This window comes from Falco cherrug, chromosome 4, assembly GCF_023634085.1.
Source record: "Falco cherrug isolate bFalChe1 chromosome 4, bFalChe1.pri, whole genome shotgun sequence".
NCBI classification, from domain to species: Eukaryota; Metazoa; Chordata; class Aves; order Falconiformes; family Falconidae; genus Falco; species Falco cherrug.
Genome location: NC_073700.1, coordinates 93,117,007 through 93,136,959, shown reverse-complemented (window position 1 = coordinate 93,136,959; position 19,953 = coordinate 93,117,007). Strand labels below are relative to the sequence as shown.

At 37.5% G+C, this 19,953-nt stretch overlaps 1 protein-coding gene across 1 annotated transcript in view; it reads right to left on the bottom strand.

The window, feature by feature from the left end:
* Window positions 1-1,100: 1,100 nt before the first annotated feature.
* Window positions 1,101-19,953, bottom strand: part of AVL9 (AVL9 cell migration associated) — a 39,320-nt gene continuing 20,467 nt past the window's right edge. Inside the window, exons 9-16 of the mRNA XM_055710347.1 lie at window positions 16,630-16,699; window positions 15,454-15,998; window positions 12,518-12,652; window positions 11,492-11,711; window positions 9,961-10,078; window positions 8,584-8,637; window positions 6,528-6,616; window positions 1,101-5,659 (exon numbers count right to left, since the gene is read on the bottom strand). Coding sequence (XP_055566322.1) covers window positions 5,565-5,659; window positions 6,528-6,616; window positions 8,584-8,637; window positions 9,961-10,078; window positions 11,492-11,711; window positions 12,518-12,652; window positions 15,454-15,998; window positions 16,630-16,699 — 1,326 coding nt within the window. The 3' untranslated portion in view covers window positions 1,101-5,564. The remainder of the gene's footprint in view (window positions 5,660-6,527; window positions 6,617-8,583; window positions 8,638-9,960; window positions 10,079-11,491; window positions 11,712-12,517; window positions 12,653-15,453; window positions 15,999-16,629; window positions 16,700-19,953) is intronic.

Here is a 19,953-nt window from a genome sequence, read left to right as displayed (position 1 = left end):
CATTAATAAGACCAAAAGGACAATAAAAGGTACAAAAAAGGGCATTTTTACTTTTTTTTAATGTAGACCTTACAGGCTATACAGATCATGTGCTAAATGTCAAAAATCTTGATGCCGAGATTTTATTCAGGAAGCGCAAGAGGTATGGCTGGCTAATTTAACCCTGAGCACATGTTTGTATTGAAGAAGAAAAAGAAAAAAAAAAAAAGAAACAATGTCCACAATTTAAGAGTGGACATAACTCTTCAGTCAGCTCTTTGGCACAGCATTACATAAATCAAAATACATGTACACACAATTTATTAAGAGCAAAGGTCAGTAACTGCAGGTCGTATTAAGCAATATGTTAAGCTCAGCATTATATTTTGCCACTTCCTGGTATGCCTGAACTTTTGTGTTCTCCACTGAGACGAGACCAAACGAGTATGATTCGTCAGTATTTCCCATCTGTTTCATATAGCGTGCCAGTGATGTTATTCCCCATATGGTTTTTAAGACAACAAAATACCTCTACATCTGCCTTCACCTTTGATAATGTTTAGACTGAAGAAAGAACAATTCTTACTTGATTTTCTTTATGCTCGCCTGATCTAGAAAACAGTGCTACTTTCTTGGGGATCTAGATGAAGACAAGATTTGTAGATGTTATTTACTACTACTGAGGCAAATAATAATAATGCTTTTCATCAGTATTAGTGAGTAAATTCAGGCAGAGAAGCAAACAAAAAAAAAATTAATCGTATTTTCTACCAGTTGGTTTTGGAATAGTATTACACGAGGAGCAACGTACAACTAGGCAATTTTGAACCTATACAGAAGGACTCAACAAAGACAGCTGGACTTTCAAGCTCCATCACATCCAAGATTAAGGCACCTGTGTCCAGATGTCAATTTACGGGGAATAAATAACCTGAGTAAGGTTCACTGTTTCACCGACAGAAGTGATCTATAATTTTTTTTTAATGAATCCAAACACTACTTGTAAAGCTTGATAAAGAACGGGGTCAAGACCAGAACCATCACAGAACTAAAGCTCTGTGCCTGCTTTTTAAAGCCAGTCTCTCCTCTGCTATAGTATTAAAGACTCCAAACACCATGAAGCAATTTGTCATACAGCTTTAATCATAGTACAATAATGTAGTGTTTCTGCCTTTAATGAATACTCTCCATGTTGCCCTTTTTAATGAAAACTAAATACCTGCAAGAAACTAAAATTACACTGCATAAACTACATGATGTAAATTTACCTTCCAGTGTGTTTGCACAACTACTTGCATACAGTCGTATAAATGTTAACAAATTTTAGAGAACGGCAGCTGTTTTCTAGGCGTAAGCTTCATCTAATTCATATCTGCATGTTATTCAAGGCAGTTAGTTTCCTCCTACTGGAAAAAGCAATTCACCAACTCATTCTCAGCTAGGTACACTGACAGAGCAGAAGTTTTTAAAGTTTTTAAATAGCTCGCTGTGGCACAGAACCAGATGTGCAGCAGTTCATTTACTCAGCATCCTGATTTTGACTAGATGTCACGATCCACACGAACTACGTACTATTTTGAAGCTAAATCTACATCAACATTTTACAGTTGTACCCGAAGTTCTTACTGATGTAAGCGATGTCTGTGACCTGCTGAAGACTTCAATCAATTCACAATGAGCAGTACCCAAGAGGGAATAAAAAGTCACACTAGAGAATCCTCTTGTTCTAAATTTGCAAAAAGCAATATCCGCAATCAGTTTAAATGGAAGGCAAATTTCAAAAAGACTGCCAGTGTATTACAAGCAGCTACCAGTATCAAAACCAGATGCCTGCAAGTGTCTTCTGGTGGCATTGATTTCTTAAAATAATACAGCTTTTTGAGCAGACAGAAATTTAAACAGGCTGGATGTATTTATTTTTCAAGCAGCACAAGAAAAATCAAATACATTACTTGTACGTTCAATTATCAAGCAACAGTTTCTGTGTTTAAAAACTGTATTCAGGCCTTCACTTTTACAATTAAATACTGCCTCATTAGTTTCTCTGCTTAGTAATAATTTGTACGGAAATCAGAAGCTTGTTTAGGCAAAATACTAAATGTAATTACAAAGGTGCTTAAAACAGATGTACAAGGTCAAACAAGTGCAATGTACTAGAACACTGATCTAAAAATGATGATTACATTGTGATATTTGAGGAAACTGGTGTCAGATGTGCACAGCAATTAAGGTTATGACATGAAAATGATGAAAAATTAGTATTTCAGTCAAATGAAGTATCAGGGTCAACAATACCTGGTCTTGTGGGGTTCTGGGGACTTCTATCTCTTATCTGTGCTCAACAGGCAGTTCCTCAAATGCTGGCACATCCAAAAAGCAGAGACAGGTGCCTTTGATGGCAGAAAGTTGTGAGGTGCGTTACTGTATTACCCGGAAGGCAGGTCATGCTGCACAGCCAGAAATACTTTTGCAACATACTTCGTGACACAGCTGGAACAACAGCTTCACAGGTGACTGATCAGAGGCACCATCACCAGTTCATTTAGGACTCAGTGTTTCTGAAACTGGAAATTTTAACACAGGAGGGAAGTAACTTGCGTTTGCATTGGATTTAACTAAAGAGATTACAACCATTCAATTAAGACTACATGAGCTCAGATGAACCTCAGTGGCTGCATGCCTTCCTACAACCCAAAAGTAAGGTTCAGCACATGCCAAAGAGCAAACATACATGTTCATGACAACTACGTGTTACAAAGGTCACTTCATCTGCATGCACTGCATGAGTCTTAATCACTGTACGAGTTTAACTCACAGTCCAACTGCTAGCAGGATGCCAGTTCTTAAAAAGATCGAAAATTAATACAAGTTTCTTACTCTATCATTTGTAAAGAAAGGGAAATACTCTTAATCAGATTGTATGTTTGGCTCCACAACAGAGACAGCTGGGACAGTGGAAAAAACAAGACTGCAGAGAAAGATACCTAGTCTGCTTGCCCATAAGAGAAATACTGTGAAATGTCATAGCAGGGTCCCTGTACAAAGCAGCAAGCAGCTGCACATCAGCTCAGCACTGCAGAGGGCACCCCATTCTGCCTTTTCTCTGATCAATATACCAAAAAAACCCCGAAAGTCAGCTTTCCAATGGGGCCAGTGAGGAAGTCTGTGGGAGTAAGGGGAATGCCGAGTGCCAACAACTTGGCTATATGAATTTGGGACATAGGAGAATTGTACAGAAGAAACTCAGGTGAGGAGGTGACAGACAAGGATATTGAAAAGGGATCCCTGAGGGTCCTCTTCCTATACCTTGTATGTGTAAATACCAACCACTTGCCTGGCTCCTGGAACTCACCATCGTGAATTCCTAAGCCTAAATTTACCTAGTGTGCTTTAAGTTGCTGAAGTTAGTTTTATAGGTGCTTAAATCCTTAATGAACCTTTATTCAGTCTTCACTACAACGTGGAGCCTGACCACTTAAATCCCAGACAGCAGATAATATGTTAGCCATTTCACAAAAGCAAGTGATTATTTTTTATTATTTTCTTACCTACATGCTGAATCAGAAAGCTCTAGATTCATCACGAATAAATGCAGCCCTAGTCTTATTTCACCAGAGCTCTTCCTGTGTTATCAAGTATTACTTAGCCTTTGAAAATACATAATTTGTACATAAAATGTCTATTACAGAGTTGTGGAATCAAACAGAAAAGAGCATCAGAAGTTTCAGGAGATACAGAAATACACACAGAGACCAGGAGCTGTAGTTGCAGTTCCATAGATACATTTTACTTGTCAGAAGCAGTAGATCAGTAGAGCTTTGGGGGCCTGTTTTGCCCTTCTCAGATGGAACTACTCAAACTGGCTGTACACTCAGGTTTTTGACAGCCATTCTATCAAGTTTGTCCGGCAAAAAATTCCTGAAGGCTTTAAACCAGGTCCTGTGGTTTTGAATTGTTGTTTGAAGCAATAAAACTGAAAACTAAGTTGTTGGACAGTAAGTGCATGACACAAGCGTGGCTCTTCTATTAGCTTTTCAAATGCACTCAGATAAATTATAACTTAATTTCTTAAAACAAATTACATTCAAACCTTCTTGTTTATTTCCTATATAGCTGCTGTATTTTACTTGAGGAATAGAAGAAATAACCATGACTTGAAATCTTGGCCCCAGAAAAGAACATGGCAAAATGCTGACAGATACTGATGAGGCAATAAACTAAGAGCTTTTTACTAGAAAGTTGGAAACATTTGATAATGTAATGTAGAAAGTGTTAGCAGTTATGGGATGTTAGAAGGTAAACAGAGGCACACACATTGCAAGAAACAGGAAATAATCTCTCTCGGAATCAGGAAATGTAGGAAGTGGAATACGTTCGCATACAGAAGATGCCGCATGCATATTACATAGGAAATACAGCATTATGCCAATCTTTTCATACAAATGATTATATTTCTTCACACAAGGATACGAACTGAGCTATATCAGTTACTCTCTCAATTCTAGTGTTACTTTCCTTATGAAAAAAGTAGTCACCCAAACAGAACATTCCCTGAGTCAACACAGAAAATCAATATAGCTGATTTTCATTTGGAAGAGTCTTCATAACTTTACTGGAAGAGAAAAAAAAAAAGCCACACACAGTTTGCTACTGTGCCTGTTTTAGGTGGTTTTAGTACTTTGTATTCATATGTATGTAACTACATTGATGGTGTAATTACATCCTAATAGAACAAGACCTCACAAAACCACCTATGATCCAATCCCAATTTGGGAGAATTGTTTTGTAATATTTTTCCTGAAAAGATCTCTCCAACTGGAATCCCATTCGCATCCCAGGGTAAAAACACAGCCAAAACATACGCAAAATTTTTTAAGGCCTACAGCGTAACATCAAGAAAATACTGATTTTGCAACTGTCACAGATTTGTGGACACAAAGAGAGCTAGAGACAGATTAATGCAAACAACTGCACACGGCTACAGAGGATAAAGGAAAAAACCCTTAAGTCAGCCACAGTCTTACTCTGCACCCTGCTGATTTCAGTTTGCAGGTGAAAGCAAGAAAGTTCCACCTGGCTTGAAACCCTTTAAGGGTTTCTAACCACATATGTTTTGCAGAGATGCTCTCAAATCCAACCTGAAAGAGGGATCAGTATTTATACTCTGCTTATTTCTAACAAGAATTCACAAACATTTGGCTATTTGGATTGAAAAATATAACTAGTTTACATAAATATTTTCAACATCCAAGAAAATGTACAAATCTAAAGTCAAACACATTTGGCTTGCAACAAGCCCTGTTTGCTAACGTCTTTTTTATAAAGGCTCAGTTTTGAAGAAAAGTAGTCATTTTAAATACAACCAATATACTGCAAATGCCATCCCATTCCATGGAGACACTCACCATTCTTCTATACTTCTAGTGAAACCGAATGATAACATTCCACATCTGCTTGCAAGCAACATATACTTTGTTTTGGTCCTGGGTAGTTAATCTTCACTCCTATGTTTTGGAGTGGTCTTTTTATAGCTCAGAGAAAGCATTGCACCTGAAATATTCAGCAGCATTATGCAAAACCGTAACTTAGTCCCCAAGGCTTTGGGTTGACTGTGTAAAAGTGGAAAACCATGATGACATAGCTGATTTCGCACTTGTGAAGGCTCCTCCAACCGACTGACCTGCGTTACAAAACAAAAGAAAGGAGGCCAATAGCATAGCGTTATCATTACGAAGCTACCACAAAGAAATTATAAAGATTAAAAAAAGAAAAAAGTCACACAGTCAGTTGGATTTTTAAATCACAAATTGAACAAGTCCAGAGTCTTGTGTCAGTAAACATTCAAAGAACTTGAACCAGTAGCTCAGCAGAAATGGCTTGTGTTGTCCTTTGCCCTGAAAGGCTTGCTACGCACCAGGCCAAAAGGCATTCTTTACCAGAATGTGCAACAGCAAAGAGAGTAGAAAGACTCAAATGGAATAAAAGAGGAAGCTAAACAATTTGGCAAAGCTGGTGCAGAACAACTACTAGGTTCTTCAGTGGGTGAACTCATTATCTTGCGCTGCAAGACGACAATGTGATGTTGCCCCTGTTCAAGTGCCACAAGTGCTTTTCCAGAAAAATCACAGACTATTGCAAAAACTGCTGAAACTGACACTAAGTTTTCCTCTGATTTCAACCAGCTCTGGATAGTTTCAGCCACAGTGATATAAAAATGAGAATAGCTCAGTGCAGAAGGTGGTGGTGTGGTCTAACCATTTCTAGATGATACGAAAGCTTTTACCCGAACGTCTCTCTTCCCATGTTCATCTCCAGCCCACACTGGAAAAGGATTTAACATTAACTTTTTTGTCCAGCTGCCTCTTTCCACTATTACAGAATATACAGGGCCTCAGCCAGCAGCTTTACCTCTCAAAATGTTGCTCTGTTTTATATGCAAGTTATAAAGTATATTTGGATTAAAATGAAATGTAACTGAGATACAGGGTGCTTCCTCAAAAAAGATAGGGCTTAGATGCAAGCTGGTTTTAAATAAGCAAATTTCTTACCTACAGCTTTTCCTGTTTGCACAACATTTCGGCTAGTAGAAACCATCACATTTCCAATCTTCTTCCCACGTTCACTGTTTTGCACAGAGCTAAACAAGAGAGGTAAGAAGTCAGTCAACTAACAGTCTTACTATTAATTCCAGGTGTAAATAAAATACAGTTAAAATATTTATCAATACATGCAGAGATTTACATAGCATACACACATATAGTTTCATATATATATCTATCTGTATATACTCAAGCCCATAATTCTTGCATGCATCTTATCCACACAGATCAGTTAGGCAAGCTTCTCAGAAGATGAAAAGATGCTTTCAGCAAGACAGGAATCAAAACGCCAAATGGTTCATTCTTAGCCAATGCACTTCGTATCTTTACTAAAGGTTTACTAAAATACATTTATGTTCTAAATTTAAAAGTCAGATTTGCAGTATTTTTGTGAAATTTTAGCCCTAACATATAAGCTTTAAACAACACAGTGTTACTGATCAGTCAATATTTTTTTCTAAATCTTGCTCCAAGATTTTTGATCAAGTACAGTTTACACTCACGTTTTTGTTAAAGAAGTGCAAAAAAGATGACAGACATTACCATCATTTAGAAAGAAAAGCACAAAAGCAATCAGTTCTACTGCACAAGTGTGATCACTTGAAGATAATCTCATTTAGTTTTAAATTGTGACACTGAAGTCCTCATTTCAGGCCTTGCAAACCCATTTATATAAAACTTAATGACACAGCATGCCACTTTCTTTTTGCACCTTCAAAATCTTCAGTGTAGATGCAAAAAGCAGTAAGAGTAGAGTACACAAAGAACAATTTAGGCTCGGTTTGCAGAAGTAAGTAGTTTTGGTGAGTATCTGATAGTAAAGGCACATCTGGAGAATAAAGGCACTGTTGCAAAAATATTTATTATTAGAGATACACTAAGAACTACTGGTCCTTTTTACACTGATTTCAGGCTACTCGGAAGAGTTAGTATCTCCCCTTTCCAACACATAAATAATGCAAGTGAAAGATTATAGATACCTCCACATCTTTCAAATTAAATCTTTCTACAAACATCATCCACTAATAATAAGAGCTGCTGTTAGCATACACCTTATTGAAGGCCATTACCTTAGGTAAGTCTTGATTCATTTGCATTCTCAATCACCATCATGGAAATTTAATCTGTCATTTGTCAGCAAAGGTAACAAAAAGATCCAGCGACTGAAATCTGAACCTTTTTATTCCTTCAGCTGTTCTTCTGTGTTAGCATGTGTTTTAGGTCTACTCACAGTGTGCTGAAAATAATGGCCAAGGCAGTGCAGAATCAGCAGCACGTACGTATGGCTCATTTACAGGCATCTTAAAAAAAACAGTCTCTGATGTTTTATGCTCAGTGTAGCTAAGTGAGAAAACAATTTAGCTTGGTGCATATACAAGAGATAGTTAACTGCAACTCCCAAGACTGAATTCTGGCTTCAGTCAGAGCTGAACAGCTACGGGAATAACAAGCGCCTCAGTTTTAAACTTGAGTACTACAGGTAAGAGTTGAGACCAACTTCAAGTTCAGTTGAGTCTGGTGCAGGTAAGAGATTATATAAAACAAACCTGAAGAAACTGACCCATGTCTTCAGTAATATACAGCGAACACTAAGTTTTAGAAGAATACTGCATTAAAAACCAGCTATTTTCTTTTAAAAAAAGCTCTCATTAAGAGAAAACAAGACCTGGAGTCAACATACAGAAAAACACTGATGAAATTTTTAACAGCTTTAGTTTGCAATTTAAGAACAATACATAAAACTTATAACTTCAATGCAAAAAATCAGGGCTCTATTATGTCAAATTCAAGATGAAATAGTGCATTAGCACTCTTTTCCTCTATTTCAGGCAAATCTTCCATCTTCAGATGTGGCGATGTTTTGCAAGAGCATCTTGAGCACAGTTTCACGTACATGACCAATTAAAATCATTATTTTATTTAGTTCATCATAGCGACAGTTATACAGGTATTAATATTTGATCACAATTTTAAAAAAATACCAATCAAAGTACTATATACTTACTGTGACAATCTTAACTTAACATCTGATACTGAGTACTGTCCCTGGAATGGGTGGCTAGAAGAGGAGGAAAACCCCAAGAAAACATTAAGTATTTATTTTTCTATGATGAATCTGTATCACACAATTATTAGTTGTATTTGTCTCTGTGGTTTACAAAAAAAAAGAGAGAATAAAGTCTTTCGTGGATGTACTATTACATCGCTTTACGGAAGAAGGCTAGGTCCCAGTGACTATTCAACCTTAGATTTTTTATGAACTACCTTTAAGGTGCCTTCTATTTACAGATCAGATATTTGCGGATAACTGGCTAGCTGAAAAGGGTCACATAGACATAGTCCAGCTGGCTGGACAAAAATGCACATCGCTCTCAGCTTATCTGAAGTAAAGCAAAATACACTGTCTTTGGCTGTCCTTGTTACACAATAACAGGAAGATTTCGGTGGGAAAAGAATGTTGCAGGTGGGAACAGATAACTACAGAAGAGAAACCAGGGGCAGGCTTGATATTTAGGCAACTAACCAATAATGAGCTTAACTTTTGTAATATGTATGAGCTAATTATAACAAGGCATAAAAGGTGACTGTAAGGTACAATAAACGAAGTCTGCTGATCACTCATATTGAGTGACTGTGTCTTCCCTCCGTCGCGACAAATATTAACAATCTTTTCAGACTAAGGCAGAGGCACTTCCTTCTACCAACACAGAGAAAATAAAGAAAAAAAGATCCCTTAAGTAGACCAAAAGAGCTTTGCAGATCTGAAGAAAAACCTTCTTCAGACTATAGCAGCTGACAAAGCAAAAGCAAACAAAACTTCCTGCAGGACAGTAATAACAAACGCATGCTCACACAACAGTGTTACCCAGCCTGGCATAACCTAATCTTTGAGTGAAAACACACAGAAAACAACCCGAAGTATAAGAGATGCAACATGAAACAGCCACCTCCCCTCCATCCCTACCAGTGACAACCCTGGACACAGCTATTCCCTGGACACCTGGAACCAATTAATGAAAAGCAGAACCATCTGAAGACAATTCCTGAGGAATGAGAAACTTTCTATAGCTGGGGACAGCCAACAATCAAATTGAACAAGTTTCACTTCTCCTGGCTCTGGATATATTTTTCTTTATAAAACTGTAGCCCAGAATTACAGTAAAGTATTGAAGAACTGAAATACTTGGTTTCTGCACTTTACAGAATGTGGCCCCAAAGTTTTACTCTCAGGGCTTTATAGCAGGAACATGGGGAACACACACTAATTCTACAGAACTGTGTGCCTGACTATGCATACTAGGAGCTCTCCATGTTACATGCTAAACAAACAAACAGAAAAGCCAAAACAAAACAAAAAAGTAAAAACAAATAATTTTCTTACCTAGAATTTACCTCTGCAAGAGCTGGATGCTTGTTGCTATTCCATACTCTGTAGTTGTGGGTATTTTTCCAGGCTGCTACAAATGCTGTTCCAAAGTCTGACAAGGTCTTTTCATTGTCTAATAAATTAAAATAAAGATGAGAATTTGCAGCAATTCATTAGAGACACAATACAAGACAAACTACTTTTTTAAGAATAATTAAAAATTTATAGGCTTTTAGCAAATCAAAGACAACTAAATCTCCAGTGATAAGAACTGCAAACTTAAAAAACGCTGTATATTTTTCATTTTAAAGCGTCCCAAATATACAATGCCAGGATGCGGGGGGGGAAAGGCTTTAAAAGTGCCTTTTCTTATTTTTAATTAATTTATAAAGTTTTAAGTAAATTGCTCAATTTGGGGGGTGGGTGGGAAGTAATCCAAACATAGGCCTCTTGACTTATTCTCTGGGCAAAGACAGGAAAGGGGAGAGAATGGCTACACAGCAACTTAAGGACAAAATCATCGTTTGCAGTTGTCTTGGTCAGTTACACTGGGGCTTTGTTGTACTTTGTTACTAGTCATTCAAATTTAGTAAACCACAAATCCACTCCAGAACTGCAGTATGAACTACAGCGGGATAAATCTCTCTAACAACATCCCCTTTAAACCACTGAAGAGAAATTTAGAGCACGGGAAATTTAGAGCCAGCCAGTGGAGTGGTATGAGTTTCTAGAAAACCCTGACATTTCCTGTCAACCAGGTAATCACCTTAAACTACAAATATTGTCAGACAAAGAACTTAGCACCTTCCAGAATTTGAAGTCAGGTTCTCAATTCTACATTTTCTCACAAATACCACAGAACAAGATCTGAATTAGTTAACTGATGTGAAGCGAGAACAATCATGACAAGAATGAAGTTAACAGGGTCAGTGCTGGACCAACTAAACATCTTCCACAAACAGAACACTGATTCTTTCAGTTATATTCTTTCCGTTCCAAGCACAAAAGCTTGGAACACAGCGAATTCCCTCTGAGGTAAGACAAAAATTGTTGAGCTCCAGAACACACAAAATTACAAAGTCTCTAGATGACGCTTTTCACTTGCGTGAATCCCTACTTAAGGCCACAGCAGAAAGGAACAACAAAAAAGAGATGGAACAGCCTAGTAAAACTTCCCAAAGACAGCACTTCATGTCTCCTTGAATCCAATTCATTCCCCCAAATCAACTTCAGGTTGCAGTACGGTATGTAAGGCACCCAAGTTTGTAAAAGCCTTATTATATGTGTGGTTTCGGGTAGTTCTACTTATAAGGAAAGCTAATTAAACCAAGGAGAAGGAGATAGTCCAGAAAGCGCCTGCAAGTTAAGAATTAGTAATAAGCTTGTCAAGGAACACCAAGGACAGCCAAGGACAACTGAAAAAGCAGCCTAAAATGAAACAGTAGGCAGAGGGAGATATAATGACAGGCCACACATTTAACACAACAGAGCAAATGCTTACTACACCCACCCTCATCTCAGTCCCTAGACAAAGCATCTGTTCTACCTGGTTGCAGCACAGCAGCAAGCAGTGCATGAAGATAAGCACTGAACTGAGCCCTGATCCACTCATCTCCTCCTTCCCATCCAGTGCCATCAAGGAAAACATCATCTCTGTTCTCGGTTACATGCTTCACCAAGTAATCTGCAAATCTCAGGTCAGCAGTTGTTGGGTTCAGTATCTTACGGAGTTCTGGATCGTGGATTTGTACGTGAGCATCTTCTATCTGTTTGAAGTAATTCCAAGGGTAAACATTCATCCAAATAAAACTGCTCATATATACTACTATATATTGCTACCTAGATCTACACTCACAGTCCCCCAAAATACCAAAAAAACCCAAGTGGCTAAAGAAATAATAAATTAACTGTTCTGAGAATGTCAGATAACTGCTCTGACATAACCAGAATCTTATCATTTTCCTGGCACATAGTAACCTTTGACAGGATTCTGCAGGGGAAGTTTGGTGCTCACATGTTCTCCTAGAGGCTTTCATTATCACTTTGATTTATTAAGTTGCTTACCGATGTGTGGCTAACTTAGGTTACCAAATGCTGATTATATAGTTCTATCTATGTGCTAAAACTGACAGTGTTTTCTTCAGATACTATTTTTTTAACCTCTTGATTATATCAGAAGGAAGTCAATAGCAATCTACTTTATTATCCAACTGTAGCTTTTCTCAGCTGCAAGTACTTACTTTTGAAGACCTTATTACAAAGTCATGAAAAAAAGCCCATGACCTGAAAAGTAAAATTACACCGGCAACAAAGTAAAAATTTAAGAAGTGCCCTGCAAATTCAAATATTGGATATAAGAATATACAGGCAAACATGTATTAGTTCTGCACAGCTCATCCAGCCCTACCCTAACAAATTTAATATTCTTAAACACAGAAGCTTATTTCATAGGGAAGTAATCAAAAATTTGGGCGTGAACGTGAAACTTTAAAGCTGTACTTAAAATGCAGCCTCTGCTTCCCCACCTCCAACCCCTCACTAGTTCAAGAAGTTCAAATGCAGAGATTCATACTTCCACAATTGCATCACTCAGATGTTTCTGCTGACGGAAGAGGATATTGGTGGCTCCTGCAACAAAGCCGCGGACTGTTACATCTGATAGGAGATGATGCTGCTGCAGTGCCATGTATGGCAAACAGAGGTATCCCTAAAGTAACAGAGATATTTAGAGGATTAACATAAGGCGAAATAAATGTCTGAATATAGAAAAATCTTTATTTTCCTAATAAAAGCCTACACATTCTACCCAGAATGAAACTTGGTTATTACAATTTCAGTCATGACTATCTACTGTTTTGCTACATTACATCTGCAAAATAAAGCAATGAGATTCCACATGAATTAAATTTTTCAAGAGGTTGTGTTGCCTTCCAGTCTCAGGAGTGAAACTGAAATACAATGCAAAGAACAGAAATCGAATGAGTTTAAGGCAACAGATTAAGCAGTATAAAACAAGAGTGAGGTCTCAGGTCAGTTCAGAGACATGAAGTCAACGGAGACAAAGAGTCATCTCTCCACTGGCATACCGCTATGTCTTCCCATAGTTCTGAGGCACATCATGCAGGAGGAAAGCTACAGACTGCTATCCACGTTCTGTAAGTGGAGATTTCCAGGCTCCAGAGATAGCAATCAATTTTTCATAAGCATTTGCATGCCTGCTTTAAGAAAGCACAGTGAGTGTATTGCTTTCTATTCTGTTCTTTTCAGGCACTCCATGCTTGTAAGTTAGTCTAGTATCCTACCTTCCAATTAAAAAAACCCAAAACAGACCACAAACATTTTGAAACAACGCTTTGAGGTAAGTCATTGAGAAACAGCTGTAGGTATTGTAATTTTCTTTTTACATATCAGATCAAGATACCTCTAAAGTCTAATTCCAGCTGTTCAACTGCACAAAGCATAAAGCAATTTATTCACCAATAGAAAGCCAGAAGGGCTAACGGCATACTGGACAGAAACAAAGAGCACATGTACTTTATCACACAGTACATGGCAATTGGAAACATATGGAAGAAAGGAGCACAACTATTCCCTTTTTTTATATTAGACACAGGGATGGCTTTCCAGGTTACAAGCACTTATCAGCAGAAAACAAACAGCCTGTGTCTAAGGGACAACAGTGCTTTGAGAGGAATCACCAAACTAAAATGGAAAATTTAAAAAAAAAAAATGGCTTAAGAAGCTGGAAAAGTAAGGTTTAATTACTACATACTCAAGTAGAAAAGTCTTGGAAATCTTTCACTATTTGAAGCATCAAGTGCCAGTTCCCAAATTCACATTTGTCTGTAAGTGTAACAACTTTTATTTCCATGTTCCATTCTTTTAAAAAGTGCAAACGAAATGAGTACTAGATCTTACAGAACTAGTACTAAGAAACAAATATCACAACCCATTTTTCCTTATACTCAGGTGTACTTGGAGAACATATTATGCCATCTGACAAAACCTCCTCCTATCAAATTTGTCAGATTTATTAGTCTTTCCATGGCATGGCATAAAACAAATCTGAGAAGAGAGCTCTAAATGAGATTTAAACTTTCTAGAAAGTGGTTAAACTATAACTCCAAATCACATTTTACTGACAGCTTAGAGATGTAAAGCCTTTTCTGCTTTAATTACACTGGATGAACTCAAACGAAGAGTGCCTTTGTGGAACAAAAGACAATCATGTAGAAACTGTCAGCTTCGTTAAAATTGTTTCCTTTTCCATTCTATGACCTTAGCAGCAAACTAAGTTTGCAGTCATAGGCCCCCTTACTAGTTATTTTCTTCTTGCTCTCAATCTAGTATTTTCAACAGAACAGACTAAAATATAATTTACAGGCTATTCATTTCATTACAGACCTAAGGACAAACACCAGACTGCAGATCTTTGTTGAAAAAGCTTTTCTAACGAGTCACATGAGGCAATACAGGGCAAAGACATTTGAGCTGCTCACTTGGGCCAACACTGCATGCCATTTCCAATGGCAGTTATTGTGAGAAGCTCAAACACAATCATCAAATACAATGTTCTGCAAGGAAATGCAAATGAGCACCCCCAAAGAAAGAAACACCACTGTGAACCTCATCAGCCTGAAGAAATAAATCTCAGACTTATTGGGCAAATGTTCATGTAAAAGGTTGTTACATTAAAAACAAAAATATATTCTATCACTTCTTTTACTGACAAAAAGCAGCTTAAGAAAGGATGCATTTTCCCTGGCTTTTATGGGAAACCAGCCCTAGTAAATTGCTTGTTACCTGACAATGCCCATCAGAGTCCTTAAGAGAGGCTCTGGAATACCTGGAATTCAGTTAAGCATTAGTGCTCAACTTAACTTAAAATTCAGCAGCTCAGCACCACGCACAGGCAAAAAGCCACAGACAACCAGGAAGAGTTATCATATAAATATACATATAATTTGACCCTTCTTTACATTTTTGCGTGCCTATATATAAATACGTATTTTGTGCGTATATGCACACATACACATCTATAAATACATGTAAACATAAAAATTAAAATAGGAAAACATAGGCTTCGGTGGCAGCTAAGACACAGCTTTCAGAATATTAGTTTAAGGTATCCAAATACTTCTCACGTACTCTGATCTTACCCCAAATAAGTTAGATCAACAATTCTTCAAAGTAAAAGATAACAGTAGTTACTGATACATACCATTTATTACCCACAGTGGTGTTGCAGGTTACCATCATGTAGAATTGCAAACAGTATGCAAGTATACATATGCAAGAAAAGTGGAATGCATGTGTACGTACACACACTCCTCGCCATCACGCACTCACGCTTTCCGCCTGCCCAGGAACACAGTCACTTGCCAGAGACCGTACTTACATGTTTTGTGGTACCTTACTGTCCATCTGGAGTTGGGTAACCAAAATTATTAGCCACTTCTGAAAAACAGATGTCTTTGAGTTACCAGGTATCATGAACAACATGTTTACCTTTGTAAAAATAGCCAACGGCATACCATACTGGTCCTCTTCCAACCCAGATATCACTCCTGGAACAAGCACCGTGTGTCCCGTGTTTGCTTGGGGCTGCACAGTGATTGGAAGGCTTTCTGAGCTCACGCCTTTGCTTGGAAGATTTTCAGCCTGTTCTGATGCTGTATTTTCACATTCTCCTCTCGAGTTAGACTCCTCCAAAATGCTAGGATCTAAGGTCTCCCAGTCACTTTCAGAGGATGCTGGAGAAGCGCGGGAAGGAACTTTCAAGCGCTGCACAGTACCATCAGAGGACTGAGCTCCGTTGCAAATCTTCTCTGACTGGGAGAAAGGCACATTTGCTTTTTGGCCTCCCAGCAAATGGTTTCCCGCCATCTTCCTGCCTCCCTCTCCCATTCCTAAGTTTGTATTTGAAGTATCAGCAGCAGACACAGAAACAGAGTCATCTAACCGTGGTGTATTTTCCTGCAAGCCAGCATCCTCTGATATGCTCTTTCTCGGTCTATACTGTGAGCAGTCAGTAAGACCATGTTCAATCATACCTGGAAAGCAATCGCATGCATTAATATCAGATCTCAACATACATTTAGGCAATTTTTGTTAAACAAAACAAGCAATGTGGTCTTGTGTGCATAATGGAAATTATGTATTTTAAAAACACTATTTTGGGGAAGGTGTGTGTGTGAAAATAAAAACCCAAATCCCAAAAAACCCAAACAAAACCCACACTTTCTCTCCTAGAAAATGTGCCCTAACTTGTTTGCTTTGAAAAGACTGGTGAGAAGCTAAGAATTACCAAGGCTTTGGAATTGCTTGGGTTCCCCCCCACCTTTTTTTTTGGAAGAGCACATGTAGAAGGAAGAGAGATATTTGTATTTTTGTTTTTTAAGGAACTCAACAGGAATGTATAACTAATTCAGGGTCCCACCTATGTTACCCACAGGCAATACTGAAGATTCAGTAGCTCCAATTAATGATACAAGAAATAACACAAAGTGCAAGTAGTATTAGGAGACGTGTACATAGTACACAGACATGCATACAAGTCACCCATTTTTTTAGGCAACATACCAACACAACTCTATTATCACATAAATTGTTTTCCAAATGAAACAGTACAGCCAGTCTCAGTAGTCATCAGAAAGCATATAAAAAGAAGTCCAAACTTCTTACCAGGGAAAAGCGACAGGACAGTCATCAGAGCTCCCACTAATCTATTTACTGGAGAAATATAAAACAGCACCTGGTGGCAGAAGGGAGGGGGGTAGGGGGAAGAGCGTGAAAAAGAGGAAAGGAGAATTAAGGAGGAGAGAACAAGAAAAACAAAATTATGCTTAAGCATGACATAGAACATATGCAAACTGTTCAAGGCATTGCTTTTTATGTTATTTCAGAAAGTCTGCTTACTAACAAAAGCTGTTACAACAGTTCAAAGTAAATATTTAAATGTTGTATCCATATTTTATAAATTTGTATGTTGTTTATACACACACACACACACACACGTAACATATACTTGTTAATCACTCAGTTTTTCCTGTCAGTCATTCAGGTTTTTTTTCCCCAAATGGATACAATTACTGAATGACTTGACAGAAAAAAGTTGTTCCTGCCATGCTGCATAAATCCTTGTTCATTTGTAGTACGTTAAAATCTCTGTTACAAATTAAGGAGGCCAAATATTCTCCATTCCAGCATTCCAACAAAAACCTATACAAAACATCTCTTCTAAGAAAAGATATTAAAGATACACAGATAAGTGTAAAACAGGATAAATGCAGTATGCATTTATTACAGGTTATCTTCCTATGTAAAAAAGATTTTTTGGAAGAAATCAATGGAAAAAACCGCAGCATGACTGATACTAACTTTGGTAAAGCACTAAAAGCATAACATAGGAAAACAAAATGTCCTTAATTAAATCAGAGAGACCGGGATTAGGAAATTAGTTAGGAATTCAAAAGGGGGGTGTCAAAGGCTGGCAATCAAAGAAGAAACACAAGGCAGACTGAGTGTTACCGCTGGAGTTCCTCCAAGACAGGCCTTCAGGGGGGAGGAAAGTAAAAACCAAACCAAACACCAAAAACCAAACAAAAAAACCCTAACCCCATGAAAGTCAACTTGCTTTAACAATGCCATTTTTAAATTCTCAGGCAGCACAATACTAGGGAAAAATACATGTGCATTACAAGGAACCAACGATGCCAAGGAATACAGAATGATTGAACTTGATGACTCTGCAGACTAGTTTAATAGGTATATGATGAAACTAAAATTGGAAGTTTGCGGACATAAGACTTAACAAAAGACTCCTGCAGTAAGCTAGGAAGACACTTTCACAACTGACTGATGAATAACTCACTCAATGTTCCACTAGTATGTGCAAGTCTACAAGCTAGTGAATTGATGGAATCAAGAGTTAAGACCTATGCAGTCCTAACACATACTAAACAATGTTTAATGGTACCTCAGCTAGAAACAGATTATGTGTATTATATTGAACATAGAAAAAAAAAATTTTAGAAGACAGGTGAATTCAAATTGCAACAGCCACAAAAAAAGCATGATGAGTAGAACAAGCAGCTCTGAGAAAAAATTTTTGGCTGACTCCAATGGGAATAAAAAGTCTTAACTTCTTTTAAGATGCTGCTTTATAACACATTGATGAAAGATGCATGACAGAACAGGAATGAACTACAACAGAAACACTACGATACCCCTACAGGGTTAGATTTTCACATACCATGTATTCCCAGCTAAACCTATTTTAAGCCTACAAGAAATCTGTTCCAGTCTAGGTTTTTGTTTGGGTATACCACTTAAGCTGAGTACTTTTCTATACTTGTTCCATCAGGTCCTTCTACTATCTTTCTGTCTGTCTATATGGGTGCATGCCTCCTTATCCTACCCAACCCTGTTATATAGCCTACAATGTTTACATCAGCAAACTGGGTGGCCCTGGCAGCAGAAAGTCAAATGATCACCATCTGGAAGTAGTCTTCCAGCCTAGTAACAGCTGAGAGGTGAAAAAAAAAAAAAAAAAAAATTCCTTTACCCTTTGGAAAGTCATCAACAAAATTGCTGAGGATTAAAAGAAATTGGTCTGTGGCATTCAGGCATTTTTTGGCTCAAGGAAAATTCACATTACTAGTGGCTTCTTGCATATGATGTTTCAGGTCTTTGAACATACAGATTCCCAAAGTTATTCTGGAACCTTAACATCTGCCAGAAAACAGACAGCACCAGAAAATCAAAACTCTTGCTTTTGAATTTGCAAGTGTTGTCTTTCTGTTGAAAGCTTAGGGAAAAACAAAAACAAAGCAACCTGCAGGTTTATTCAATAAGTATCCAGTCCTTTCAAAACAATTTCATATGTTTGAGTCATATAAACATGCCTGGGAAACCCTCCCACTCCCCTCCTCCTGTGCATTTATGTTTTATGGTTTTAGCAGACTTGGAAAAGAAGTGTAGCTGAGCGAAGTATTTTGTTTATATATGTCCAAATGCTGAACTGACCTGATGAAATGCTATCGTAAGTTTTTAAACAGATCAGTAGAGATACTTTACAAAATCTTAACTGAAAAATATTTTTTCCACTCTGGTTTAAAAAATAAGTACAATCACTGCAGACTTTCAGAATGTATTAAATTTTTTGGAAAAGGCCTGCATATTGAGTCTTGATTACTTACATTTCTACATGCGTACTCCTACCATGTCGGAATCTTATTTTCTCAAGTATACCTTTTTTCATAGCCTTTAATATAGCAGACTTTAGCATATGGCTCTTTAATGCAAAAACTGCATTTATTCTCATCAATAAATACTTAGAACTGTCAAGATATAACTTAACAGAACTAAGTGCCAAGAGCAAAAGCTCTGCAGAAGCTGCTACTTACATTTTTAAAAGCCATATTTACTGCCTCACAAAAGGCACCTAGGCCTTGGATACAGACTTTAAAAAAACCAAAAAGAAACAAATCTACGACTGTTTTGATATCTTATAGCTTAAGTCCTACTGACTTTCCAGTTGCAGCCAACAGGAAATTCGAATGTTCTTTCTCAGGACTCAAAAAAGCTGGGTTTTAACACAGCAGGATCACTGAAGACAAAAAGAGACATTTGGGAGACTGAAACAAAACTTTGAACAGAAATTTTTAAAAAGCAAAAAAACCCCAATCCTGCATAAACATGTCTGGGAGCTTATACATAGTTATTTCACTGAAAGTTCTCGTTCCATGGTATTAATATATATACAGAAGAACATAAATCTATCTACTATTTCACATCTACTTGTAGGTTTTGCATATTATATTTAAATTACTAAGATGACATTGCTTCAGAGGCAGTAAGATAGCCCAAAGAAAACACTCAGCCTAGAATTCAGCATTTTTACCTGTTTATAAACTGCGTTAAGCCTGACCTAACAGAAATGGCTTTTTACATTGTCTCCTGCAGGTGCCCATGCAATTCAGGTCTGAAGGACACTCCAGCACTCGC